Source organism: Pyxicephalus adspersus, chromosome 12 (genome assembly GCF_032062135.1).
Source record: "Pyxicephalus adspersus chromosome 12, UCB_Pads_2.0, whole genome shotgun sequence".
In the NCBI taxonomy this organism is placed as follows: domain Eukaryota; kingdom Metazoa; phylum Chordata; class Amphibia; order Anura; family Pyxicephalidae; genus Pyxicephalus; species Pyxicephalus adspersus.
In genome coordinates, this window is record NC_092869.1 from 38,756,218 (window position 1) to 38,780,434 (window position 24,217).

General features: G+C 39.3%; 2 protein-coding genes across 4 annotated transcripts in view; one reads left to right on the plus strand and one right to left on the minus strand.

Annotated features, from left to right (window-relative positions):
• Positions 1-8,948, plus strand: part of CDKL1 (cyclin dependent kinase like 1) — a 50,335-nt gene extending 41,387 nt beyond the window's left edge. For both annotated transcript variants that reach the window (XM_072427801.1, XM_072427800.1), the window contains exons 5-10: positions 594-684; positions 2,933-3,133; positions 4,672-4,754; positions 4,878-4,934; positions 6,186-6,341; positions 6,934-8,948. In XM_072427801.1, coding sequence (XP_072283902.1) covers positions 594-684; positions 2,933-3,133; positions 4,672-4,754; positions 4,878-4,934; positions 6,186-6,341; positions 6,934-7,038 — 693 coding nt within the window. In that variant the 3' untranslated portion in view covers positions 7,039-8,948. The remainder of the gene's footprint in view (positions 1-593; positions 685-2,932; positions 3,134-4,671; positions 4,755-4,877; positions 4,935-6,185; positions 6,342-6,933) is intronic.
• On the minus strand, positions 8,537-23,099 carry DMAC2L (distal membrane arm assembly component 2 like). 2 transcript variants are annotated; one of them, XM_072427804.1, is made up of 5 exons: positions 22,999-23,099; positions 18,830-18,946; positions 13,024-13,232; positions 12,051-12,222; positions 8,537-10,072 (listed from the first exon to the last, which is right to left on the minus strand). In XM_072427804.1, exons 2-5 carry the CDS (start codon positions 18,934-18,936, stop codon positions 9,955-9,957), a joined length of 606 nt encoding a protein of 201 aa, XP_072283905.1. In that variant the 5' UTR covers positions 18,937-18,946; positions 22,999-23,099; the 3' UTR covers positions 8,537-9,954. The 2 variants fall into 2 exon arrangements, with proteins under 2 accessions (XP_072283905.1, XP_072283904.1); XM_072427803.1 differs by lacking the exon at positions 22,999-23,099 and having other exon boundaries at positions 18,830-19,101.
• Positions 23,100-24,217: the final 1,118 nt, after the last annotated feature.

Here is a 24,217-nt window from a genome sequence, read left to right on the forward strand (position 1 = left end):
AGAACTGTTTGAATTTATTGCAGGATCAACAGGAGTTTTTTAGTTTTTAAATAGATATACCAAAACCCTTTCTATGGTGTATTTATCAAGGGGACATGTAGGGTTAAGGTTTATACACTTTATGTAATGAACAGAGTCTAATTGACTTTTATTAGGAATACACGAAAAATCTAGATTATGGAAAAATCATCTGATGTGATAAAACAATTACTGCATCAAATGAACGTAAAAAGAAACAAATATGCACAGCAAATAAATACTGCCTGTGCTTTTTGCTTTGGTATATTGAATTAAGTGCCATTTAGACAATTCCTGGGGTGAATGTGTGAATACTGTGCAGCTGCACAAGGGCCCTTTGTAACTTGGAGGGCCCATGTGGTGTTGGGTCACCTCCAGGTGTCATAAAGACTTGGACACCTGTTGTTTAATAGTGAACAAGTCTTCTTATTCCAAGCAGTTAAATGGTAAACTCAAAAATTTGAGTGATTTTGTTCAGCAATGAAAAAATTTTTTAAATTGGTTAAGAGCAATGCCCCAATATCCATTTCCCCTTTTCCTATTGTAATAAGAGGATTATGTTTGTATCTCTGCAGTGTATTCATCGTGATGTTAAACCAGAGAACATCCTCATCACCAAGCACTTGGTCATCAAGCTGTGCGATTTTGGATTTGCCAGAATATTAAGTAAGTCAAAATATAGATTATTATTTTTGCACCAACATTGAGTTGAAGATTTTGTTTTGTTGTTGTTGCAAAACCGGTGCTGCCCTAAGCCACCATTTACATTTACAGATTTTTTTTATTTATATTTTGGCCACGTTTTGTTTAATGTATTTGTGATATATAAGTGATGGAGAACAACATTAGCCAATCCTATTGTGTCTATCTAAAATAATTGTCATTGCCCTTTTGGGTGTAAGTTAAAAGCCCAAATAGGTGGAGAGCCTTGATTAATGCAGGACAAGATGCTTAGGATCCTGCTCATGTGGTAGTTCAATATAGAAAATTAAATGAATGGGATAATTTATGAATCATTATTCACTTGCTGGTTCTATTTATTAATGTAATAAAAAATTTAAAGAAGAACTCCATTAAAAATGTGAAGCTACACTTCAAGCAAAGCTGAATATAAAGCATTAAGGTGGTGACCCTGGAATGCTCTGGTTCTTCTACTGATCCCTTTTGATGGTTTGTGGGATCAAGCTGCAGAGCATTACAGAAAATTCAGATTTAAAGTAATTACATTTGTAGTACCCTGCATTGGTAAATTGTAGTATTCACCTGTTGACTAGAATTGCGCTTTGCATGGTGGGTAGGATGAGATAAATCAGTATGCTTCTAGGTCTGTACAGTTCTCTCCATTGGAAGATCTCCCTTACACACAGAACAGCTTTACAAACTACGGTTTGGCTTTAAGTTCTTTTTGTTGCCTGGTATGCTAACTTTCATTATGTTTCTAAAATGGGTCACCTAGAGCAGCCATTCTAAACCAGGGTTCCTCCAGACGTTTCTAGGGCTTCCTTAGGCTGTGGCTTATGACCTCCTTTGTTATAATGCCTGCAAAGTTCCATATCCAATGCAAAGTCAACAGCCTGACCCTAATGATCTGACCCCCTATTCATTATTCCCAACTGACTCCCCATGAACATTAGCAAAAGTTTCCTGAGAATTCTTCTACGAGTTCCCCTTGACTAAAAAGGTTACGAAATGCTGCCCTAGAGGTAAAAGCCAGTTTCTTATCTACTCATTTATAAACCTGGTTTTGAAAACAAGTCTTTATTCTAGTAATCATTAATTCCACAAATCTTTATACATCATTCTTAATGTAGCATTATACGCTTGTTGCTCCTTCAGCAATGTGAACCTTTACCCTCTTCTACTAAAATGGTTAGGTGGATGGAAAAGGAATCCTGTTGGAGGAAACAATCTATGACCTGCCACTGCTAACCTACTAGATTGGTTATTGTTTTACTTTCTGTAACAGACGGATGATGTATGATGTAAATCATTTTTACAAAACAATGGTGACTGTAATGGTTTGAAAGTGTTATCTGAGGTTGAGCTTTGTAAGTATTTTTCTAAATGTCAGGTTGACCACATCGATGTATGATTTCACTGTAGGATAAGTGGCAAAAAATATACTAGCAAGCAAATAATAAAACTTTGTCACATAGGGAACTCCAAAAAACTGCTTTGGTATTGCTATTCACAGAATTCATCATATATATATATTCATATATATATATATATATATATATATATGTAACTGGAGTTATTGAAATCCCCCCCTTTTTTTTTTGGAGTAATTTTTTCTTGTCAATAAACAACAAAATATGTTCAAAATGTTGTGAATCCATATCTATTAATGCAGCAAGTACATACCCATTGTTGTTGAAACTGCCAACTTGCATGCCAGTCCTGGGTCAATGATTCTGTTGTAATAAAGCAAGGACGAGGGTGGTTGACTCTTTAGTTGCAGCACTCATGTTAATATCCTTTTATTGACTTTTATTATTATTACACAGTATTTATATAGTGCCATCATATTACACATATGTACAGAGTCCATAGTCATGTCACTAGCTGTCCCTTAAAGGGGCTCACAATCTAATGTCCCTACTATAGTCATATGTCTTTAGTCCAGTCTAAGGTCATGTTTGGGGGGAAGCCAATTACTCTAACTGCATGTTTTTTGTGATGTGGGAGTAAACCAGGGTACCCAGAGGAAATCCACACAAACACAGGGAGAACCAGCAAACTCCATGCAGATCGTGCCCTGGTCGAGTTTCAAACATGGGACCCAGCGCTGCAAAGGCCAGAGTGCTAACCTCTAAGCCACCATTGCATTTTTTTGTTATAATATCTGTTTCTTTAAATGTTTCCCACAAACTTTATACTTTCATTTAACATTCTGTTATCTGTGGATAATTAGCGGGACCCAGCGACTACTACACAGATTATGTGGCTACAAGGTGGTACCGAGCGCCGGAGCTTCTTGTGGGAGACACCCAGTACGGCCCTCCTGTAGACGTCTGGGCTATCGGCTGTGTGTTTGCTGAGCTGATATCTGGAGTCCCTCTGTGGCCGGGCAAATCTGACGTGGATCAGTTATACCTCATCAGGAGAAGTCTGGGTGAGTGATAAGAATGCGGCTGCATTAAAGATCACCTGCTGCGTTTTATTAGTAATATAGAAGAGGATGGTTGGAAATGTATTTGTTTGCTTTTATGGGGTCTTTAAGTGTTAACATACTGTTGAAGTAGAAAGTGAATCTGTCCTTTGCCTCTGTAGACACCCATACCTGGCTTACTTTCACTCCCACTGCTCTATTAAGTTAGCGGGAGCAAAGGAAAAGTACTATATAGGCTACAAGCTGAAGTTTGGACCTATACAGGGCTGTGAATGTTCCATGTAAAAGTACTGGGCCAACCAGGGCTCCTACATTTTACAGTTAGGTTAGGTTAAAAAAGACATAAGTCCATGAAGTTCATCCGCTAGGAAAATACCCGGGACATATCCTGGATATAAGACCCTATAGACATAGTTGGTCCAGAGAAAGGCAAAAAAAAAAAACCCTGGCACAATTTGCTTCAACAGGGGAAAAAATTCTTTCCTGATTTCATGAGGCAATCTGATGTTCCCTGGATCAACAGTCTCTGTTATCTTTACTTTAAATCCTTAATCCCCGGTTATATTCTGTGCTTCTAGAAAAGCATCCAGCTTTTTCCTAAAGCAATCTGTAGTAGTTGCTGAAACTACTTCCTGAGGGAGCCGATTCCACATTTTCAAAGACCTTACAGTGTTGAATCCAAAGCTAATACTCCAGCTCATAGTACATATGACTTTCCTTTTGCCCATGTCCACGTTATGGAGCAAATAGAAGTCACTGCTCCTTCATAACTATTAATTGGAGTCTTCCCTCCAGCTGTTGCACTGAACATGGCAGCGGAGCAATGTAACAGTGTGTATATGGTGCAGGAGAAGTAAATAAAGCCACCTGTTTCTTTCCCAAGCATAGGTTTGCTTTATGTTCCACCTTACCCATCCATGACTTTTCAGAACACCTGTGACCATATCATATTCCACCACCATTCCACTTAGCTTTGCTGTAGTTCCATTTGTAACTACAGCAATGTTAACTGGAAAGGTGGTGGAATATGATATGGACACGAGTGTTCTCCTGAAAAGTCGAGTATAAAAAAAAAAAAAAAAAAACAGATGCTGCAAAGGACAATGTAAAATTATGTTATGTTCATTTTTTGTGCTTTTTCTCTGGAGTTCCTTTCATTCCCATTTGTTTTTTAGTTAAACAGTGACAAGCACTCCTGTCTGACAATGTCCTGGCCCAGTTATAGTGACAAATAGGGTGAAACATTAAAGAGCCTGGAGAATGGCAGATGTTAAATCCTTTTCTAAAATGTATTAAGCATTCATTATTTAAAATAAATGGAAGAGGTGGAAGGAGACAGGCACCATGGCATGATGCTTTCTACATTAACCAGCTTTATTTATAGGAGGGGCATTTCATAGCAGCCAGTCAAAACGTAGATTTAGCAAAGTTGACTTTGGGTTGGCTTCTATGGGTTCAGAGCACCTTGTTCATTGGCATAGTCCTTTGCACATCTTTATTTAATAAGATTGTGTATTTATTTGAGTTTTTATCCCCCGTAGGAGATCTCATTCCACGACATCAACAAGTTTTCAGTACCAATCTGTTCTTCAGTGGGGTCAGCATCCCGGATCCTGAGAAAATGGTGAGAAGCCTGTTCCAGGTCTAGAAGCAGCATGGCAATCACATCACACTCACCACTTAAGTCACTTTTGTTTTTGCTTTGTTATATTCTTTCTGTGTGTAACACTTTACTCTTCTTTTTCAGGAGCCCCTAGAATGCAGATTTCCCAACATCTCCAGTAATGCAATGGGACTCATGAAGGTAATTTTGTAAATCTGTTTTTTCATTATCAACTCTAACCAAATTTTTCTCACTCCCTGTAACACTCATACAGGGAATTGGGGTCTATGGGTCTTCAGTACATGGTGTGGACCCATATGGCAATCATTGCCCCTCTATGTAAAAACATATTTGAATAGTTTGGCTAAACTTGAATGTTGTCTTTTTGTGGATAAAATAAGAAACATGTCAATTTTTTGTCAGTTTTTTTTTTACCCTAATTGGGTGAATTTCCCCCACCTTCTGAAATGCTAGTGCAAGGACAAACGGCAAAAAAACAGTGCTCACCATTCATAAGTGTGACCTTCTTGGAGAAAGATTCAATCACTTCCTGTTTGTACAAGACAATAGGCATATATACAGCAATAGAAAATAAGTCTTTACATTTTCTTTTCCTTTCCTTTACAAAAAAAAAAATGCCACTTATAATTGGACTTTAAAGGACCAATATAGCAAAAAGTATTGTATTCAGATAATTGTATGAAGTTATTTCATGAATTGTTGCAATGACTTGTTGCAAGCAATACAAGCAGCTTTTTGTGATGCACATCTATCTGATGATAGATGATCATTTGTTGATATTGTTCAGAAGGCACAGATATGTCGTATTTAGGGTGTAAAGCCTCTTTACCAGTCCTCTGTGAACTGATCGGGCACTGTGGTAAAGACCACATCTTCTGATCTCCTGGATCCACCATAGCTCTTTCATATAGCTGCACTAAGTAACTCAATGATGTATCAGACTGGGATCCAGTTGCTTACTAATCTATGCTAAAAATATGATTGCATTTTGTATTCCATCACTAGATTAGCCCTATGGTGGCATTTTGTTTCTCGTTGAATGATGTAGCAGAATGGATTCCAGTTGGTTACTAATGAAGAAGCATCAAGATTGCTATTTGCACTTTATTATTATCAACCTAATTGTGGCACCTTTCCTAATGATGTAGCAGAATGGACTCCATTTTGCTACCAATTATTAAAAAAACATCAAAATTGTGCTCTGCTCTTCATTATTAGATCAACCCAATGGTGGCACATTTGTATTTGAATAATGTAGCAGAATGGTCTCATTTTGTTACCAATGATTCCCAAAAGCATCATGATTGTTCTTTGTATTCCATAACTAGATCAACCCAATTGAGTCACATTTTATATAATGTATAATTTTTGCACCCATGAGCACTGAAAAGTGTAACTATAGACCATTCTTTTCTGTCTTTGCACCTACAGGGCTGCCTGCACATGGACCCCGTGGAGAGACTGACTTGTGAACAGCTGCTGGAACACCCGTACTTTGACAGCATTCGAGAAGATGCAGAAGCTGCAAAGGATCCAGAGAGAGTGAGCAGAAGACAGACCAGACTGCACAGGAAATACTTTCCAGGGGTATGTAGAGCAAATGTTGCCCCAATACTGGTGGCTATTAGTGGTTTCGCAAACACTTCTTTTGCTTTTGTTATACTGGGGTCAGTTGAAGACAATGGCTTCCTAATCCAATCCTGGATTTGGGAAATCTTTGGATGGTAACATTAAAGTAGTGTCTTAGAGTTGCATCTTATTTTTTCTGCAGATACCAAATAAAGCTGAACTGTAGACAAACTGCTGACCAACCAAATGAAATGTATACATGGAATCTATTTGCCGATCAAATAAATTGTATTTCTGTCTGTTCAGTGCCAAGATTTACAAATCTCTGCCAACCAGTGAATCCCTGTCTGGCAAGAGACATGATTTACAGAAACTGTCCCTGTCCCTTTCACAGCCAACTGACTGGCTGGTCTACTGATCTACTAGCTTTAATATCTATGTAGATGTTGTTTTTTTTTATCTTATTCTGATTTTGGAGTCCGATCAGTGACAACCAGGCAACTAAAATTCTTAGAAAAACAGCCATTATAGTGTCTTGTAAACAAGTGTGTTCCACAATTCTGGATTTTAACAAATGATATTCTTTTCTCTTTTTTGTACTTCTCTTCAGCTGCAGCATCTCCCACAGCTCACCAACAGCAACATCTTACCGGCCTTGGAGAGTAAGAAATATTACAACACCAGAAAATTCAACTACCGCTTCCCCAACATCTAACCGGGAGAAAACTGGACGTAGAGAGACTAGTTAAATATTTATTATTCCCCGAACAAAGCAGCAGGAATATGTAAGCAGAAAACCAGAGGAGGCTTGTATGCTGGTAAACAGCGGACATGGCCCTTGAAAGTTATTTATAGGATCTGTTTTGTTTTTTTTTTAATGCTAATAAAACCACAACGTGGCATAAGCACTGAAGAGGAGAACATCTGATTGTGTTGGAGAAATGGACAAATTTATTATGCCACTGACTCCTCTTTCCACAAATGGGTTCGGCTAAGCCGAGTCCATGTATAGAATCCAGAATCCCAACCTTCATGACTACATGATCTCATACATATATATGTGTATGTATCTGTACAAAGTACCTTTCTTGGAAGAACTGTGTTCTGATTGGTTACAGCTATCAACTATGATGTTAACATAGACTACATTCCCAGCAAAGTAATTGGTCTCTAATGAATGGATAGGCTACATTCCCAGCAATGTAATTGGTCAGGAATGACTAGGTTACATTGCCGATTATGGCATTGGTCTTTAATTAATGGATAGGTTGCATTCCTGGTATTGTCACTGGTCTCCAATGACTAGGCTCCATTCTGAGTGATGCCATTGGTTTCTAATAATTGAATGGGCTTCAATCCCGGAGATGTTACTGGTGAATGATGGGCTACATTCTAATGGTCTCTACTCACTGGCCTCCAATTAATTTGTAGTCTACATGATCAGTGATGTCAATGCCCCACAAAAGCATAGGTACAATTGTTCTCTAATGAACAATCTACATTATTGGTCATGTCACCAGAATCTAGGTAATGTGTAGGCTGCTTTTTTGGTGATGTCACTGGTCTCTAAAAATGTATAGGCTGCATGCTTAGGGATCTCATTGGGTTTTATTGAGTAGATATGCTGCATTCATCTTTGTTACCAGCCTCTACTTAAGAATAGTCTTCATTATCAGCCTTAAATTCACAGTGATGTCACTAGCTGTCAGTGACTGGATAGGCTGTGGTTTCAGTGATGTCACTAGTCTTCAGTAAGTTGATTGGCTGTATTCTCTATAAAGTCATCAGTCCGTCTTTAGAGATTTGTTAAGCTGAATTCAGTGAATGCATTAATTAATAGGAAATGGATAGGCACCATTTTTTGTGAGATTATTGGTCCCTAGGTATGCTAGGTATAGATAAGCTACAGTCTCAGTGATGTCCCTAGTCTTTAGGGCTTAGGATATTTTATATTATCCGTTTTCAGGCACTGTTGTATACAATCAGACAGTAACTGCACTACTATCCCTGAGGAGGCTCCATTACAATATTGTAATGTGTAAAAATATCTAAACTTGTATGGTGTCCCCGGAGTAAACAATTAAAAGTTTTTACCAGAATCTATTGCAAAAGTGAAATTGATAGGGTGCTGTATCCTTCCCTGGTTTTCAGGCCCTTTGCCGCATGAAGCTCACTACCCCTAATGTTAGATTTAATTCAAGATACAACAATGGTTATTTGCCATAAATTTTATTTTAAGCAAAAACAGCTAATCACATGGTTGCAAATAACATGCGTTTTTATCATAGTGAATTTATGCTAAATCTGCATTGGCCAGTATTGCAAAATCAGGTTCTGTCTAACAGATTCGGCCACTTTTCCCAATGCAGTGTTTTCTCCAATATATCACGCATATAATTCCATTATCCAGAGGTGATTCTGGTTACTTAATAAACCACTGGGGAGATTACCTAAAAACCCACTCAGTATATACTGAATGTACAAACACAAAGCTTTCATACTGCAATACAACTTCCTTGATATTTGGTGAAATACATTTTTGTTTGTTTTATATATTTTATGTACTGATGACAATCCTCAGCTCAAGGAGATATGTTAATAAAATATGTATATGATGTATAAAAAGTGTTTGTGTTTTTTATATAACAGTGCATAGTAATTTTCTCTTGTGTTTTTTGTTGCCTGATAACAAATTAGTTTGGGACATTGATTTTTGTACAAATCTTTTTGCAGGTTTTTAGCCATTTTATTTCTATTTGAGGTCTGCAAGCCATGTGACTACATTTCTATTCTGCATTTTGCCCATCTATACTATAACATGAGCTGTGCAGATTCTTAAGTGCCTGTTATTAGCTACATTGCAGATAAAAAGCAAAAAATCAAGAATTTCTAAAGCTTACTTGTGGTGTTATCCTTCAACAAAACAATTGTTCAATTTGCAACAAAAAAAAAAAAAAGCAAATCTGACTTTTTTTGAAGTGCATGTCATAGCACATTACTGGAAGTGTCCATTTACGGTTGGCACTGACCAAGCTGGCAAAGAATAGTATAAAGCAGCCTTTTTTAAGATGGGGAACCTTTAACGTCTTCAGGGAACCCCGGCTATAATTACTATCCATAGATCACAGTATATTAGTGTGGTGGTGATTAGGAAGAATTCTTCTTAAATAGCCGGCCATTGGGAATATTGCATCCCTTATAGATAGCCAAAAAAGATCATTGGCGTCAGCTAAATTGACCTGAGTGGGACAAACTGCCCATTTCTCAAGGAACCCCTAGCAACCTCTGGAGGAACCCTGGTTGAGAAACACACATGTTATAGAGTGTCACTGACTGATTGACTGATGTGGCTGCTGACATCACATGCGAGATGATAGCACCCAGCAGCAGTCTTAGATATTTTTACAAGGGGTAGACAAAGTTGAGTGTTTATTTTGCCTAATCAAGCATATGCCTATCAAGGCAAAACAATATCACAATATGCACTTTTTTTTTTTGCAATAGAATAGAAAAAAAAAATTCCTGTCTCCAGTTCAAACCAAATGAACATGATGGTACATACATAATGTAAATACCTCTTTAGAAAAGAGCTGCAAAGCTTTGAAGTGACCCATTTAATGTCTGTACAAGATCAATCCTTCAGGTCTAACTCGATCTGTAACGAGGGGACAGATTTCTGCAGAAGCTCCACCGTCATCTCCTTCTTCCTGATTCCTGGGAGATCACGCAGAAATAAATATTCCAAGTTCCTAGAATAGAAGTGGGGATGGAATGGGAATTGATAAATGGCTCACTATTGTCTTTGCCAGTGTATAATAACCAAATGCAGATTTATAATACCTGGTGGAAAAGAAAAAATGATATCTCGGCACTGAACAGGTTGCATAAATATGTATGTGGTTGTATAAATTTTTTAAAGACTCCACAATGCTTTAGTTTTATTAGTTGCTGCTCAACCTGTAGATCCCTAATAGAGAAGAGCAGTTTTTCCATTTCCACCACTTTGTTTGCGTTAGCTTGTAACAAAGTTAACAAATCTAAAACATACATTGTATTTTTAGTGGGGGGTGGATAACAAGCCTTTAGGCTGGGTGTAGATGGACGTTTTTTAAAAACGCATGTAAACGTTCCTATTACGTTTATATGCACTTTTATTGGCGTTTTAAAGCTTGCCTTTAAAATGCTGGAAAATGCCTATGCTGCGTTTTCCCATGTTTTTTTGTGTTTTACTACGTTTTTAACTAATTTGGATATGAAGTGCTCAAAAACGCGGGAAACTGCGGGATAACATCCTATTGAAATCAATGGAAGCGTTTACCTGCGTTTGCGGATATTAACCCAGCATTTTAATTCTTTAACCACCTGAGCGTTACACTGAGGTCTAGATTTCTGTACCAAAAGTCATCCACTGTTTTTCATGAATTTTTTTTTTTAAATTGTAGACCTGTAACTTACAGAAATATGTCTGAACAGGGGTTCTAGTAGATAATATGAATATAAAAAATGTATTTGGGGTTAACCATCCTAGCCATTTTTTTTTGCCCGACCTTCGTACGGGCATACCGGCAAGGTGGTTAAACACTGCAAGCAACGTTTACGATAAATGTCATAAACGTGCCTCCAGTAAACACCCCGGTGTAGATTAACCAATTGTAATGCATGGGGATTTTAAACAAGGGCTTTTAAAGGCTCAGGTTAAACGCTGGGGAAACAGTCGGTGTAGACTAAGACTTACTTTGGCAATACTTCTTTATGAAAATTATTTGAATGTATATTCTACAGTCAAACGTGTTTGGCGTTTACCAACGTTTACTTTAAACTTTTATTGTAAAGAAAAAAAGAAACATTATAATAACACATTATAATTTCCCTCTAATAAAATAGGTAAAGAAACTTTACAAGTTTAAATAGTAACTAACATAGCAAATATTTTCTCAATGACACATTCATGGCAGATTCTGTGCATGTATTGTTTTACATACTGACTGGCTTTGTTAAACCTAAGCAGGTTCATGTAATCAGTGCTAGAAGGGTCCTGTAGATCATGTGCATGCAGCCTTGTGCAATATACACATTAAAGCCTACAGCCTTATATGCACATCACTAGGGCTAAAGTGAAGTCTCAGGTGATAAGAATACACTGGTATATAGAACCAATCTGCATTTTGCCAATAACACGGCTTGTGTTGATACTAAAGCTTTGTACCTTGGGACATTTAAGGAAACCTGTCACCAACCGTATTGTGGATAAAAGCATAATAATCAATAATTTCTAAAGCTAATTTACTATTTTCCATAAACAATTCTAATTCAGTTGTTCCGTTTTAGGATGCCTCCGTTTTAATATGGACTTGCTAGCAAATTTAGCTATTTTAGAAGAGGCTATTCCCAAGCACAGCTCCCTCTCTCCTTGCATGTCATAGCTCTTTGCTCTCTTAGAAGTGTTTAATTACAAATTGGTCATTGTGGATGAACCCCTAGCAAATTCTGGATGAACCTTGGTTGAGAAACAATAGAATACATGTTAGGTTTGCTAAAAACATTGAATCTACTGAAAACTAGGGCATTCTTGATAGAGGTTTGATTGACCGATTGCTCAAACATAGATCAGGAACGCCTGTGTTTTGCTCAATTAGGTGTCAAGCAGAACTCCAACCTTACCACAAACCACTGCCCCTCTACCTGACATTGATCTATGTATTTACATAAAAAAAACACCCAACTAACCTTAAGGTGTTCAAAGCTATGACACCTTTATCAGTCACATTCCCACAGCTGACAATTTCCAGTCTGCTGAGACTGTTTTGAAGGTTGCTTATCTTGCTTATTCTCTCCAGGCACATGTCCTCGATGTAGATACACTGACACAGTTTAATTTCCTCCAAGTGCTCCAGTCCATCTCAAAAGCAAATATTACAAATTAGTTATAATTCATCAGACTGACCTAAGGACATTGTAATGCAAACAAGTACACAGTTGAGACCTACATATATCTATAGGGGTGACCATACTTTGTAGAGGCTGTGATGATGCAGACAGAAAATTCCTGGCTATTCTTTATGCAAGTGATCATCAAAACACTGATGATGCCTCTCTTAACTTAAAAACACCTGTTAACCTATGTATGCATTAGGTTTTGGATGCTTTTGACAGAAAAGTTGAATCAAATCCAAACCCCTTTTTATGGAGTAGCAATGTAGTCACCCCAAGGCTTCTCTCCTGATTTGGACTGCAAACACTTCACTTCCCATCAGATAGTGAATGGGGGGGATCTTTAGATCACAAAAACTGATGAGAAACTGAGAACTCTGAGATTATAATGTACTGCTCAAGAAGTTACAAGCACATGATTTCTGGCATGATCAACAAGTATTTTCTGTATTTTTGTTTCAGCTGTGCGATTTTTCAAATCTTAGTGGAAGCACTAGTGTTTGCAGTGGCGGTGCAGTTCTCCTCCAGAATGGGAAAAGCAACAGAAAGGGCAGAAGTGATGCCACTTTCAGAAACCGTATTGCAACCGCAATGCAAACACAAAAACTATTGTTGGAAGTATGGTTAAACCTGCTGTACAAATCACCAAGGTCAACTACAAGTCTGAAATGGCTCATGGCATTGTATATTATGCCCATTAGATATGTAATTCTACACACAGCTACTTTATGGGACAGGTCAGGGTGACTTTTAATTCATATACTCTCACCCAAGTAGTCGAACCCTTTGTACATAATGCAGGACTCCGTGGCATCAATGGCCTGAATTTTGTATTTTCCCAAAGGTCCCGTAGGAAGACCATTATAATCGTATTGCCATTTCTCTAATCCTTGATAGCGAACTTTGGCTCCGCAGCGCAATAACCATTCTGAGGCAGCCCTGTCGGGTCCCACGTCCTTTATACGTTCAAAATCAACTCTGTGGAAGTTAAAAAAAAAACTGTTATTTCAGTGCTCAACCCAGAAATTTTTTTAAGCTGGGTGGGAAGAAATTATAGGCAGGTGTCAGCCCCTGTATTGTGACCCAACTCCGCAGTAACCACCCATAGTCAGCCGGGTGATTGCTGAAAAGTGCCGGGTGGTGCACCCAGCTAAAAGGGGCTGGGGAGAACTCTGTATTTACATACTGACAGGCCCAGTATGATATGATGACAGTTCAGCTTCAAAATGGTTCTTAGAGAGACCTTGCTATCAACTTGCAGGTCTAAGCACTGGAAAATCAAGTAAGTTCAATCTTTATTTGCAGTGTTTCTGTCTTAAATAAATGTCAAATTTCTATCTGTGATGATCCAGCATCTCCACCTATCACCTCCCTACATACCCTTCTATATAGCTTACTGGGAAGAAGCGAAGGAGAATACTATAGACTGTGAATTGAGTGACTGCTCATTATCTGTTGGGACTGCTCATATCACATTCAAGATGGTGGCACCCAGAAGCAATTTATGGATTTTAGATAGATATAATATTGATATAATCATATAGAAATTTTTTTTGGTGTTGAGTTGAATAGTCTGCTGACAGGGTCTCTTTAAAGCAAACCTGTTTTACACATTATTTATATAGTGCCATCATATTACGCAGAGCTGTACAAAGTCCATAGTTGTGTCAATCACTGTCGCTGAAAGGAGCTCACAATCTAATGTCCCTACCATAGTGATATGTCAGTCTTGTCTAAGGTCAATTTTTTGGGGAGGGGGGAGAAGCATGTAACCTCATTGCATGTTTTTGGGATGTGGGAGGAAACCCACGCAGACACGGGGAGAACCTGCAAACTCCATGTGTCCTGGCCAGATAGTGTCTTGGCCGAGATTTGAACCCCGTTGCAAAGGCCAGAGTGCTAACCCCTGAGCCACCATGCTGCCCATGCTTTGTCTATGTTTATTAGTAGTAGCCCCACCAGCAGCACGGTAGTGCTCCATTTGTCTGATTGGAGGGATGAAAAATATTTCATATATTCATATATAAAATATTTCACCTTCAGCATGTAACTTACTCCTTTTGCTTTCACATGACATTGGAAGTGCACTGGTTCAACAGGAACCCATCATTGTAGCATAGGGTGCTGAAAGAATCCCCATTAATGTGTAAGTTCCATGTTGTGCATAGAATATAGAGAATTCTCAGTACTGTGCAAGCTCTATTTTGTGCATATGGAGAGTCCTCAGTACTGTGTAAGCCGCATGTTATACATATAATATAGAGAATCCTCAGTACTGTGCAAGCTCTATTCTGTGGATAGAGAGAACCCTCAGTACTGTGTAAGCTCCATTTTGTGTATAGAATATAGAGAATCCTGAGGCTCCATGTTGTGTATAGAATATACAGAATCCTGAGTAATGTGCAAGTTCCAAGTTGTCCATGGAATATAGAGAAACATCAGTACTGTGTATAGCGGTTGGGTCGCTAATAAAGGGAATCTGTTGCTTTAGATGATCTAATCTGTCTGAGTTGCTTTGTAATCAATTTAGATTATACTAACAGGTGCATTTGAGCTGCAGTTAAATTCCTGCTTTTCTGAACTGGATTTTGCGTTCCTATAGATTTTTTAGAAATACAAAACCCCTATTAAACAAAAGTCCATTGACAAAGACAGTTCACTTTACCATGACCATTGGCAAAGGTAACAGACATTTTAGGTTTGTGTTACACTTTAAAGCTGTACACACAATTACAGTTCCACCATGAAAAATTGCAAACATGCAGGATGTCTCTTCTGCAATAAAACAATATCTGCAATAACAATAAGTCTGCAGTTCAGCGTAGGATATGAGGAACGTGCCGGATATCCCAGCATTTCCTTGGGCTGCTGAAAGTGTACAAACTCACATGCCTAGCCAACCATTATGGTCAAATATCTGACACTTGGTGGACTGGATGAAGATGACAGCACCTAAGGACAGGTGAATGTAAATATAAAAATTGCAATCAGACAGGTAAGTTATTTTTATTTCAGAAGGGACATCGCCTGTTCCTTCTACAATAGAGGACCTGCCTGCTACAGTTGATTTTTCCTGCTTTTAAATAAACTCATCTACTGCATATATTATATTCAGCACTGTGTATTATGTTGGAGCTATAAAAATCTTGTTTATTATTATTAATAATACCATATATACTCGAGTATAAGCAGACTTTTTCAGAACCCAAAATGTGCTGAAAAAGACACCCTCGGCTTATACTTCAGTTATGTGAATGGGTCTCTCCAGAAAAGCAAACTCTGCCAGCTGATTCCTGCTTGTGCCCCCGCAAACCCCCGCTTACCTGATCCACTGGCGTCCTCCATCATCCTTCTCGCTGTCTTCCTTACTCCGGCCGGGAGTTCCCTGTGACGTCGGTGTGCGGAAGTTCTGTTCAGAGGAAGGGGGGGGGGGCACAAATCTATTTGTATTGCATTCAATAAAAATTGAATGCAATACAGTGGATTTATATGCGTAATTAAAAGAGGTACATTTTACTCATAACAGCTTTTTTGTATTGAATCCAATACAAAACTATTTTCCCGCCGCTATGTCCCAGCCACACTGGCATATGCACCGGAGATAAGAGGAGGCAGACATGTCCCCAGGACCTGCGGGGACCAGCCAGATGCTGAGGAACAGCGACGGAACAAGGTAAGTGGGTTTTTATTCTGCTTTTAGGTACCCCAAGTCAGACTCGAGAATACGGCTAGGGGGTTAATGGTCGATCTGGCTTAATCCTGGCCGGCAGGGGTCAGCAACCTGCAGCTCTAAAACCACATGCGGCTCTTGAGCCTCCTTTTTGTTGCCCCCTTCCCTATTTACCGCAGGCGGCGTTAACACTTCCGCCACCGGGGTAAATAGGGAACATTCCCTGTCCTCCGTATGCATTGCGGAGGAGAGGGATTTCCTTTCAGGGGCGTTCCTGGTGGGGGAAGCCATCAGCGCAGAATTCGAGAGAGACCTGTGTCCCACATGTTCCTGGGTGCTTACACATGAGACACAGGACTGGATGCAAAAGCAGTAACAGGGAGCCAGGAAAAAAAGAAGAAAAGAAAGTTTAAAAGTAAGTTATATCAACAAATGATGCATAATTTATCAGATAATTATTATATGATTAGTAACTAATCATATATTGTTGATTAGTATCTAATCATGTATTATTCATCTGATAAATTACTACACAGTATTTATATAGCGCCATCATATTACTCAGCGCTGTACAAAGGCGCTAGTCATGTCACTAACTGTCCCTCAAAGAGGCTCACAATCCCTACCATAGTCATATGTCCTTAATGCTGTCTGTGGTGAATTTTTTGGGGGAAGCCAAATTACCTAACTTAAAACTAAAACTAAACTTAAAATAAAGAAGTAAAACTTGCCAGTAGCTGCAGCATTTCCTATCCTCGGCTTATACTCAAGTCAATCAATTTTTCCTGTTTTCCAAGGTAAAAATAGGCACCTCGGCTTATACTCGGAATGACTTATACTTGAGTATATATGCTAACAATTTTCATATCTCCCACCATGTTAAAGGGTAGAAGATGTTTCTAGCCCCCCTGGCGATCTAATTCTGTCCGTATTTTCATGAAAAAAGCGGTACATTGCTTTGAATTAAAATTTATTTTACATTGTAGGCTTTATAGTCCTTAGGCATAACTCACTGAAATATGTTCAATATTCAATAATAAACTTTAAGTAAAAAACACAAAAATCTGTTAAAAAAGGGTCCATAAAAATAGTGAAACCTGTAATATAACTGTTCAGTAGCATGTATTATATATATATATATATATATATATATATATATATATATATATATATAAAGGATTTCTTTGTATTAGATTCAATACAGTTATTTTGTATTGAATCCAATACAAAATTATTTGAATTTCCCACTGACGCATACACCAATGTCACCGGGAAACGTCACTGCATTTGCTGGCTGAAGGTCGGAGGAAGAGGACGCTGCCCGAGGACCTGCACGGACGAGCAGGATGCTGATGGGACCCGGTAAGGGTTTTTTTTATTGTTTTCAGCAACTCCCGAGTGAGGCTCGGGATTACTGCTTTCGCATGTATTTTTTAACACACTTTTTTAGCCACACTCGGGAATACTGCTAGGGGGGCTAGGCAAGGTTTGGATTTTTTCAAGAAACCTTCATGGCCACCAGTTCCAACACAAGTGTCTACAAGCTGTTGCCTGCAGACTGGCCGCTGCCATAATCCCTAAAACGTTAAAGTTCCTCAGCACGTGAATGGTTAAGGCCGCAAGAGCACGAGGGGAACACACCCAGGAATATCCGATTTTTCATCTTCTATATTCCTAATTACCAAGTGTGCTGTCAGCTGTAACTGTGTTTATCTGCTGTTGCTCTGTATCCCGGATTAAGTTTAGTGATTATAGACAAAGTCTGAATAAGACTCAGATTTGATTACCTTAGCACTCCAGATAACAGGCGCAGAGTATCTTATTGCTCTGAAGGAGAACGGGCAGCTTACAGGTGCTTCCAGAGCTGACTGACTCCAGATAAAAGATAACAAGACTGACCTATACATGAGCCGCCAACACAATAATCCACTGCATCTGCTGCGTGCCTGTCATATTGTGCTGCCACGGCATGAATAAAATGGCATGTGCTTTATCGCCGTGCACATACATGGCTGCTGGTTTTCGTGCGGAATTGAATTAATGTTTCACATTAAAAAATGTGATCGGTCACAGGTCGCTGTTTAACCTCCTTGCAGTTAAGCCCGACCTTCGCTCGGGCAAAAAAAAATTGCAAGGATGGTTAAGCCCGAGATTTTTCACATCCTTACTTCAGGTCTACAATTTAAAAAAAAATTTCATGAAAAACAGTGGATCACTTTTGGTACAGAAATCTAGACCTCAGTGTAACGCTTAGGTGGTTAAGGACTTCAATGTGCAATGATCGGCATCTGCTTATAGTCATGTGAATAAATAAGTACACTCCATGTTTTCCCAACATATTTAAATGGGCAAGCATTAGATCTCCATCCAAACCGTGTCAATAAGTAAAGGTGACATAAAACTCACATGGTGTATTCATTCTCATAATCTAAATACATGAAGATGAAGCTTTGACACAATGAAAAAGTAAGTACACCCCTAGATTCCACAACCCTCATGAAATTAGAATCAGGTGTTCTAGACTGGGTGCCAATAATAAGACCTTCAAGGAGTATGTGAAATTCGACTTATATATGCCTCAGATATGGAAGATCTGATGTTTGCTTTGCTATTTTTGTGTGTGTTGTCATCATATTATTATTAATAATACTAATAAACAGGATTTATATAGTGCCAACATATTACGCAGCACTGTACATTAAATAGGGGTTGCAAATGACAGACAGTGACACAGGAGGAGGAGTAGACCCTGCCCCGAAGAGCTTACAATCTAGGATATTATGATCAAAAGAGCCTATTAAGGCTTTCGGGAAAAAAAGGTGTGGATATCTAGGGGCTCTATTTCGGAAACATTCCCTGAAACATAAAGCGTTACAGGAACAGGATGATAAGTAATACCACATACCTGTTAAAAACCGCATTGAGCCAGCCCCAAAATTGTCTGCATCCAGAGAGGGGTGGAAGACGTTGCTTAGTCAAGAGAGATGGGCGCAAAAGGTGAGTGAATATCATAGCTTGTGATCTAGAAGAAACAAGACAGCAAAGCTGCTTTATATAAAAGGCCTTTATAATACATTTACAAATCAGTATATACATTAAAATATATTGCAGACGGAAAGGCACATGACCTATTGCTTATAAAAAACATACAAATTTGTCACAAGCAAAATAAAACACATAGCCCATGCTGCAATACTTACCTTACTTCCAGGACTGGGCCTGATTTAGTAAAGCTCTCCAGGGCTGGAGAAGATATACTTTCATCAGTGAGGCTGGGTGATCCAGCAAACATGAAATGGATCTGCTCCAGCAATGAAAACATTTGTTAACAAATAGCAAATTACTTTTACGAAATCCTTTCCAGGTTTGCTGGATCACCCAGCTTCACCAATGAAAGTGTATTTTCTCCAGCCTTGGAGAGCTTTAATAAATCTTTAATAATATTCTGTGGTCCAGTACTGGTGAGATTTCAGTACCTGAAGGGTTAAGGTTAGGTAAAAATATTTGTATAAGTGAGTTTCTGGTTAATGTTAGGCACTGGGCAGGGAGGTCCAGGGTTAGGATTTGGCAACAGTATTAGATTTTTAAATTGAAGGTAGCAAAATGATGGAATCCCGATCCTCTTCCTGATTGAATAACATTAAGTGTCATTTAACCAACATCCCATGAGCCCAACCCATCGCAGACAGATTCCTAAAGAGGTGCAACATCAGGCAGAAGAATGGTCCAGACAGTGGTGAACACATCATTTATTTTTCATAGAAGAAAAAGAATCCCTCACGGGTTTTTGCTGGGCTTCATTAGTGGGATTTCCCATTACTTTCTTAGTGACAATGATTACACTACATAAAAAGCGAGGCAAACCTGCAACAATGACACTTTCTATCTGAAAAATATAAAAAAATATTGTCACCAAAACAGTACAAAAGGGAAAATCTCTCTACAGAGGACACAGACTGCAGCTAAATAAAATTCTAATTCCTGACATACCGCCTAAAACATATCAAAACATAAAAAAGTAATTTCTTGAAGCGAAATCCTTAGATAACTGAATTTTTTTACATTTTTCATGCTTTTTCCCTATTTTATTTTGTACATGTAATCCTTGTAAAGGACAGTTACACATTTCCCATCCCAGGGTAACAACATTCGTTGTACTGAATGTATTAATAATATTATTGTTATTATTAATAAACAGGATTGTTATAGCGCCAACATATTATGCAGTGCTGTACAATAAACAGGACTTGCAAACGACAGACAGATACAGACAGTGACAAAGGAAGAGGTGAGGACCCTGCCCCGAGGAGCTAACAATCTAGTAGGGGGTGGAATTAACACACAATAGGATGGGAGATATGTAGTGGTGGGAAGTAGTGACGGTTTCAAAAGACAGAAAAAAAGGGGGGGGCGTTTGAAAAAAAAATGTGTTTTGAGCGCTCTTTTAAATGACCAGAAAGTAGGAGCAAGCCGAATAGGATGAGAAAGACGATTCCAGAGAGTTGGGGCAGCTCTAGAAAAGTCTTGCAGCCGTGCGTGTGATGAGGTTATGTGTGAGGAAGTCAGTTGTAGGTCACTGTCACCATGAGCCAGCCTTTCTCAAACTTTTTAACATGAGAGAACCCTTAAAATAACTTTCAGAACTTTTTTAAAATAACTTCAGGAACCCTCTTCTATAATTACTATATCCACAGCTCACGGTATATTAGTTTGGGGGTCATTGGGATAAATTCATCTTACATTGCTGGCCAATGGGAAGAATGTCACCCTTACAGATAGCCGAAAAGATCATTGGTGTCACTTACACTGACCCAAAAAGCACAAATTGCTCAAGGAACCCCTAGCAATCCCTGGAGGAACACTGGAGTTCCATGGAACCTTAGTTAAAAACCCTTCCAGGCTGTTCTCCTAATCTAGGTTACAAACACCCCCTATTCTGCTCATCCCCATTACACGGGCAATATGAACATATGGTTTACTGAACATAGATTGGAAATTTGATTATTTGACTCACAGGAAGCAATCAGGACCCCTGATTTCTGCAAGAGCAACAGATCAATATTAATATTACACAGTATTTATATAGCGCCATCATATTACACAGCGCTGTACAAAGTCCATAGTTGTGACACTAATTGTCCCTCAAAGGGGCTCATAATCTAATGTCCCTACCTCAGTCATAGGTCATTAATTCTAACTTCATGTTTTTGAAATGTGGGAGGAGACCCACCCAGGCACATAGAAAACCTGCAAACTCCATGCAGATAGTGCCCTGGCCGAGATTCGAACCTGAAATCTAGTGCTGCAAAGGCAAGAGTGCCAACCACTGAGTCACCGTGCTGCCCAGATAGATATCTTCTGTACTTGCAGAAAATATTCTTATCCACAACAAAATAATGCAGCCACCACATCAAGTGTTCAGCAGAGGACAATTCAAAGTAAGAATCCTCAGTCTGCTTATATATGGTCTCAATATATAGTCAGACATCGCCACCTTGTGGACATCTCAATAACTGCACACCTGGCTAGCCAAAAAACATATGTAGCAATTACAAATTTTAGCAAAGCTAGCTACAAAGTTTTTAGATAAAACCAGTGATGATAAAGGTGTATTTGCTGAAATATGGCCCAGGCTATAAAATAGCAGAGCTGCTGGCTCAGTCCTGGATGCCTTACCATTAGAGTCATATGGTTAAAGAATGAGCAAACTTTTCTGCAAACATCTAAAGAAACTAATTTGTGTGTTTTCTGCCACCCTAGCAATTTTGCAGCAGAGTTCTGTAACAGCTGGACATGTAATATGTGCTGATTTAAAGCAGATATACCTGTTTACAATATTGGTCCATGCAGCTACAAATCACAAGTGTGCATTGTTATTTGTAGCAGTCTTTGATAAAGGCTGGGGATACTGAAGCTGCCAATTCAAAAGCTATAAAAGTTAAATCACTCATCAGCTGAGCTGCAGCACTGTTACCACTTCAACACAGACTTTTTATGGATTGTCAATTAGTATTTCCATCATCAGCAGCAACACAATCAATGTATGGTAATGAGTAATAAGCAAAGATCAGACTAGCAGTTAAAAAAAGAAAGCCTATTGGCAATCTCTAAGCACCTGGGAGGTGGTAATGGCTAAAACGGTTTTTAAACTTTTCTAGTGCAGGCATTTGCAAGCCCTAGGGTAACAATGAACTGAATCTATAGAGAAGCAGCATTGTCACCATGGGCCAGCCTTTCTGAAACTTTTTAACATGAGAGAATCCTTGAAATAAGTTCCAGGTCTTCAGGGAACTCCTTCTATAATGACTATATTCACATATCACAGTATTTTATCATTAGTGCCCTCCAATGGACCTGTGGCTTTGTTGCTATCCATACCTTCCTCATCATCACCTCCCTGGATGGTGATCAGTTGCAATTCCATCCACAATCAAATTTTCTGACCTATTGTTCAGTGACTCGCATATGTGGGGCAGGCAAAAAAAGTGGGGCAGGCAAGTCCTTTCTCTGTGAGGACTCATTGGATGGTGTGGGAGGTGAGATAGGTTGTAATGTACACTTACCTCACATCCGACCAACCTGCCTATGAGGCTTGTGTACATGAAAGCTACCTGCTTGCAGCCAGCCAACTGATGGGAGACAATGCTGAGCCCACCTACCACCCATCCTATATGCTGTGTACCTATGATCCCCGTGTGGCCAAGCCTTCCTTGGAGACAATGCAGCCTCCAATAGAATTTTTGCTGAAGCAGTTGGAAGTCTACGGAAGCAGTTTAGGCAGAAGACGCCCTCAGGTGCTGCAAGAAAAAACACATCGCTTCTATAAAAAAGGAATTTTAACCGTTCCCATTTATTTCAATGATAATCAGGGCGGTGACAGCAGCAAATGATTCCGCTATCAAAATTCAGACCTAAAAACATTGCCTTGGACTTTCCTATACTGTAATCTTTGGATATGTGATTCTTCACCCTGGATGAATCAGCCCCAACATTCATTCACCCTGGATGAATCATCCCCAACATTCCCCCAGTTCCCTGACATGTAAACACCAGCAGCACACATAACACGCTCACCTCCAGCAGCCACTGGCAACATTCTACACAACGCCCCGCCCAGTTGCCTTCAACCTCCCTCACAGCACACCCATTGGTTGAAAAAGTTAAACAGCTTCCATGTAATTGGCTGGAGATTGCTTTCATATCATCCTATTGGACACACAGTCTAACCCTTGGTGTAGGTCCTGGGTCGACTGTGGATGACAGTGTGGCCTGGGCGGCAAAGGAGGGTGCGTGTGATTGGCTGTAAAAGGGAATGTTATGATTGGCTGCGGAGAAAAGTATTGTGATTGGCTGGTGCTGGCTACAGTACAAGCTGAGACCTTTGTGGTGCCCTGGCAAAGCGGGGAATGTCTGGTTTCCGCTATGCGAGGGTCGGCGGCGCCCTTCCGCTAGGGAACGGGCGTTCTGTGGTGAGCGGTCGCACGGTGCTGACTTTGACGTAAAGTGGACCGGTCAGCCGGGGGCTTACGCTGTTACTACAGGTCACTCATAGGCCTGCAGTACCGGTAACATGCGCAAGGGGTCAGCATAGCGCTCCAAGGTTTTTATTACAAGGAACACGTGACTGCAGTTACCCATGACAACCGGGGAGATTCGCTTTGAGTGCGTTATTCTGGGCTGCTCCAATCTAAACTTTAAATGTCAACATTACATATATATTATTTTATCTTTGTTTTATTCTTTGGGGATTATTATTTTCCTGAAGAACCAAGGCAACAAAGGAGTGGCTCAAAAAGAAGCACATGAAGGTCCTGGAGTGGCCTAGCCAGTCTTCAGACCGGTTAATAGTGGACTGTAGGTTTTTTCTGAAGTTGAATTTGTATGTAAGTCACAACAGGTACAATTATTTTAATAAATGCAATTAGGACGATTGTCTCAACATATTATAGGGACGGTGGTGTCAGTTACTGTAACAAATTCTCACTGTGAGGTAATCGCAAACAAAAAAAAACTTTATGGAGCCTAGACATTAATTAACTTCTGGAGCAAGCTGTGCTTTGATATGCAAAAAGAAACAACTGCAGAGTGTGTCTTGGTCATTAAAGAGTTCCAGGAGGCTGGAGAAGAGCTCAGTCCTTAAGATCACCTACAACCTCAGGTGTGTTTTGCAAAAACTTTCTTCTGCAAGTCATGCAAACCTCCCCCTCCTATCAAGCCTCCATTCTGAACACAGCGAGCAGGGAAGCCCGTTCGTTCGTATCTAGGAGACATCGTATGTCAGATGTCCTTAACC

Bases quoted from the DNA above. Each gene is read 5' to 3' on its own strand.
- DMAC2L (XM_072427803.1), bottom strand. From the start codon at position 19,020: ATGTATATACTGATTTGTAAATGTATTATAAAGGCCTTTTATATAAAG. The intron at 13,233-18,829 runs GTATGTGGTATT...TAACTTCCACAG, and splicing joins CTCAATGCGGTTTTTAACAG to AGTTGATTTTGAACGTATAA. The intron at 10,073-12,050 runs GTTAGTTGGGTG...CTTCTATTCTAG, and splicing joins ATAGCTTTGAACACCTTAAG to GAACTTGGAATATTTATTTC.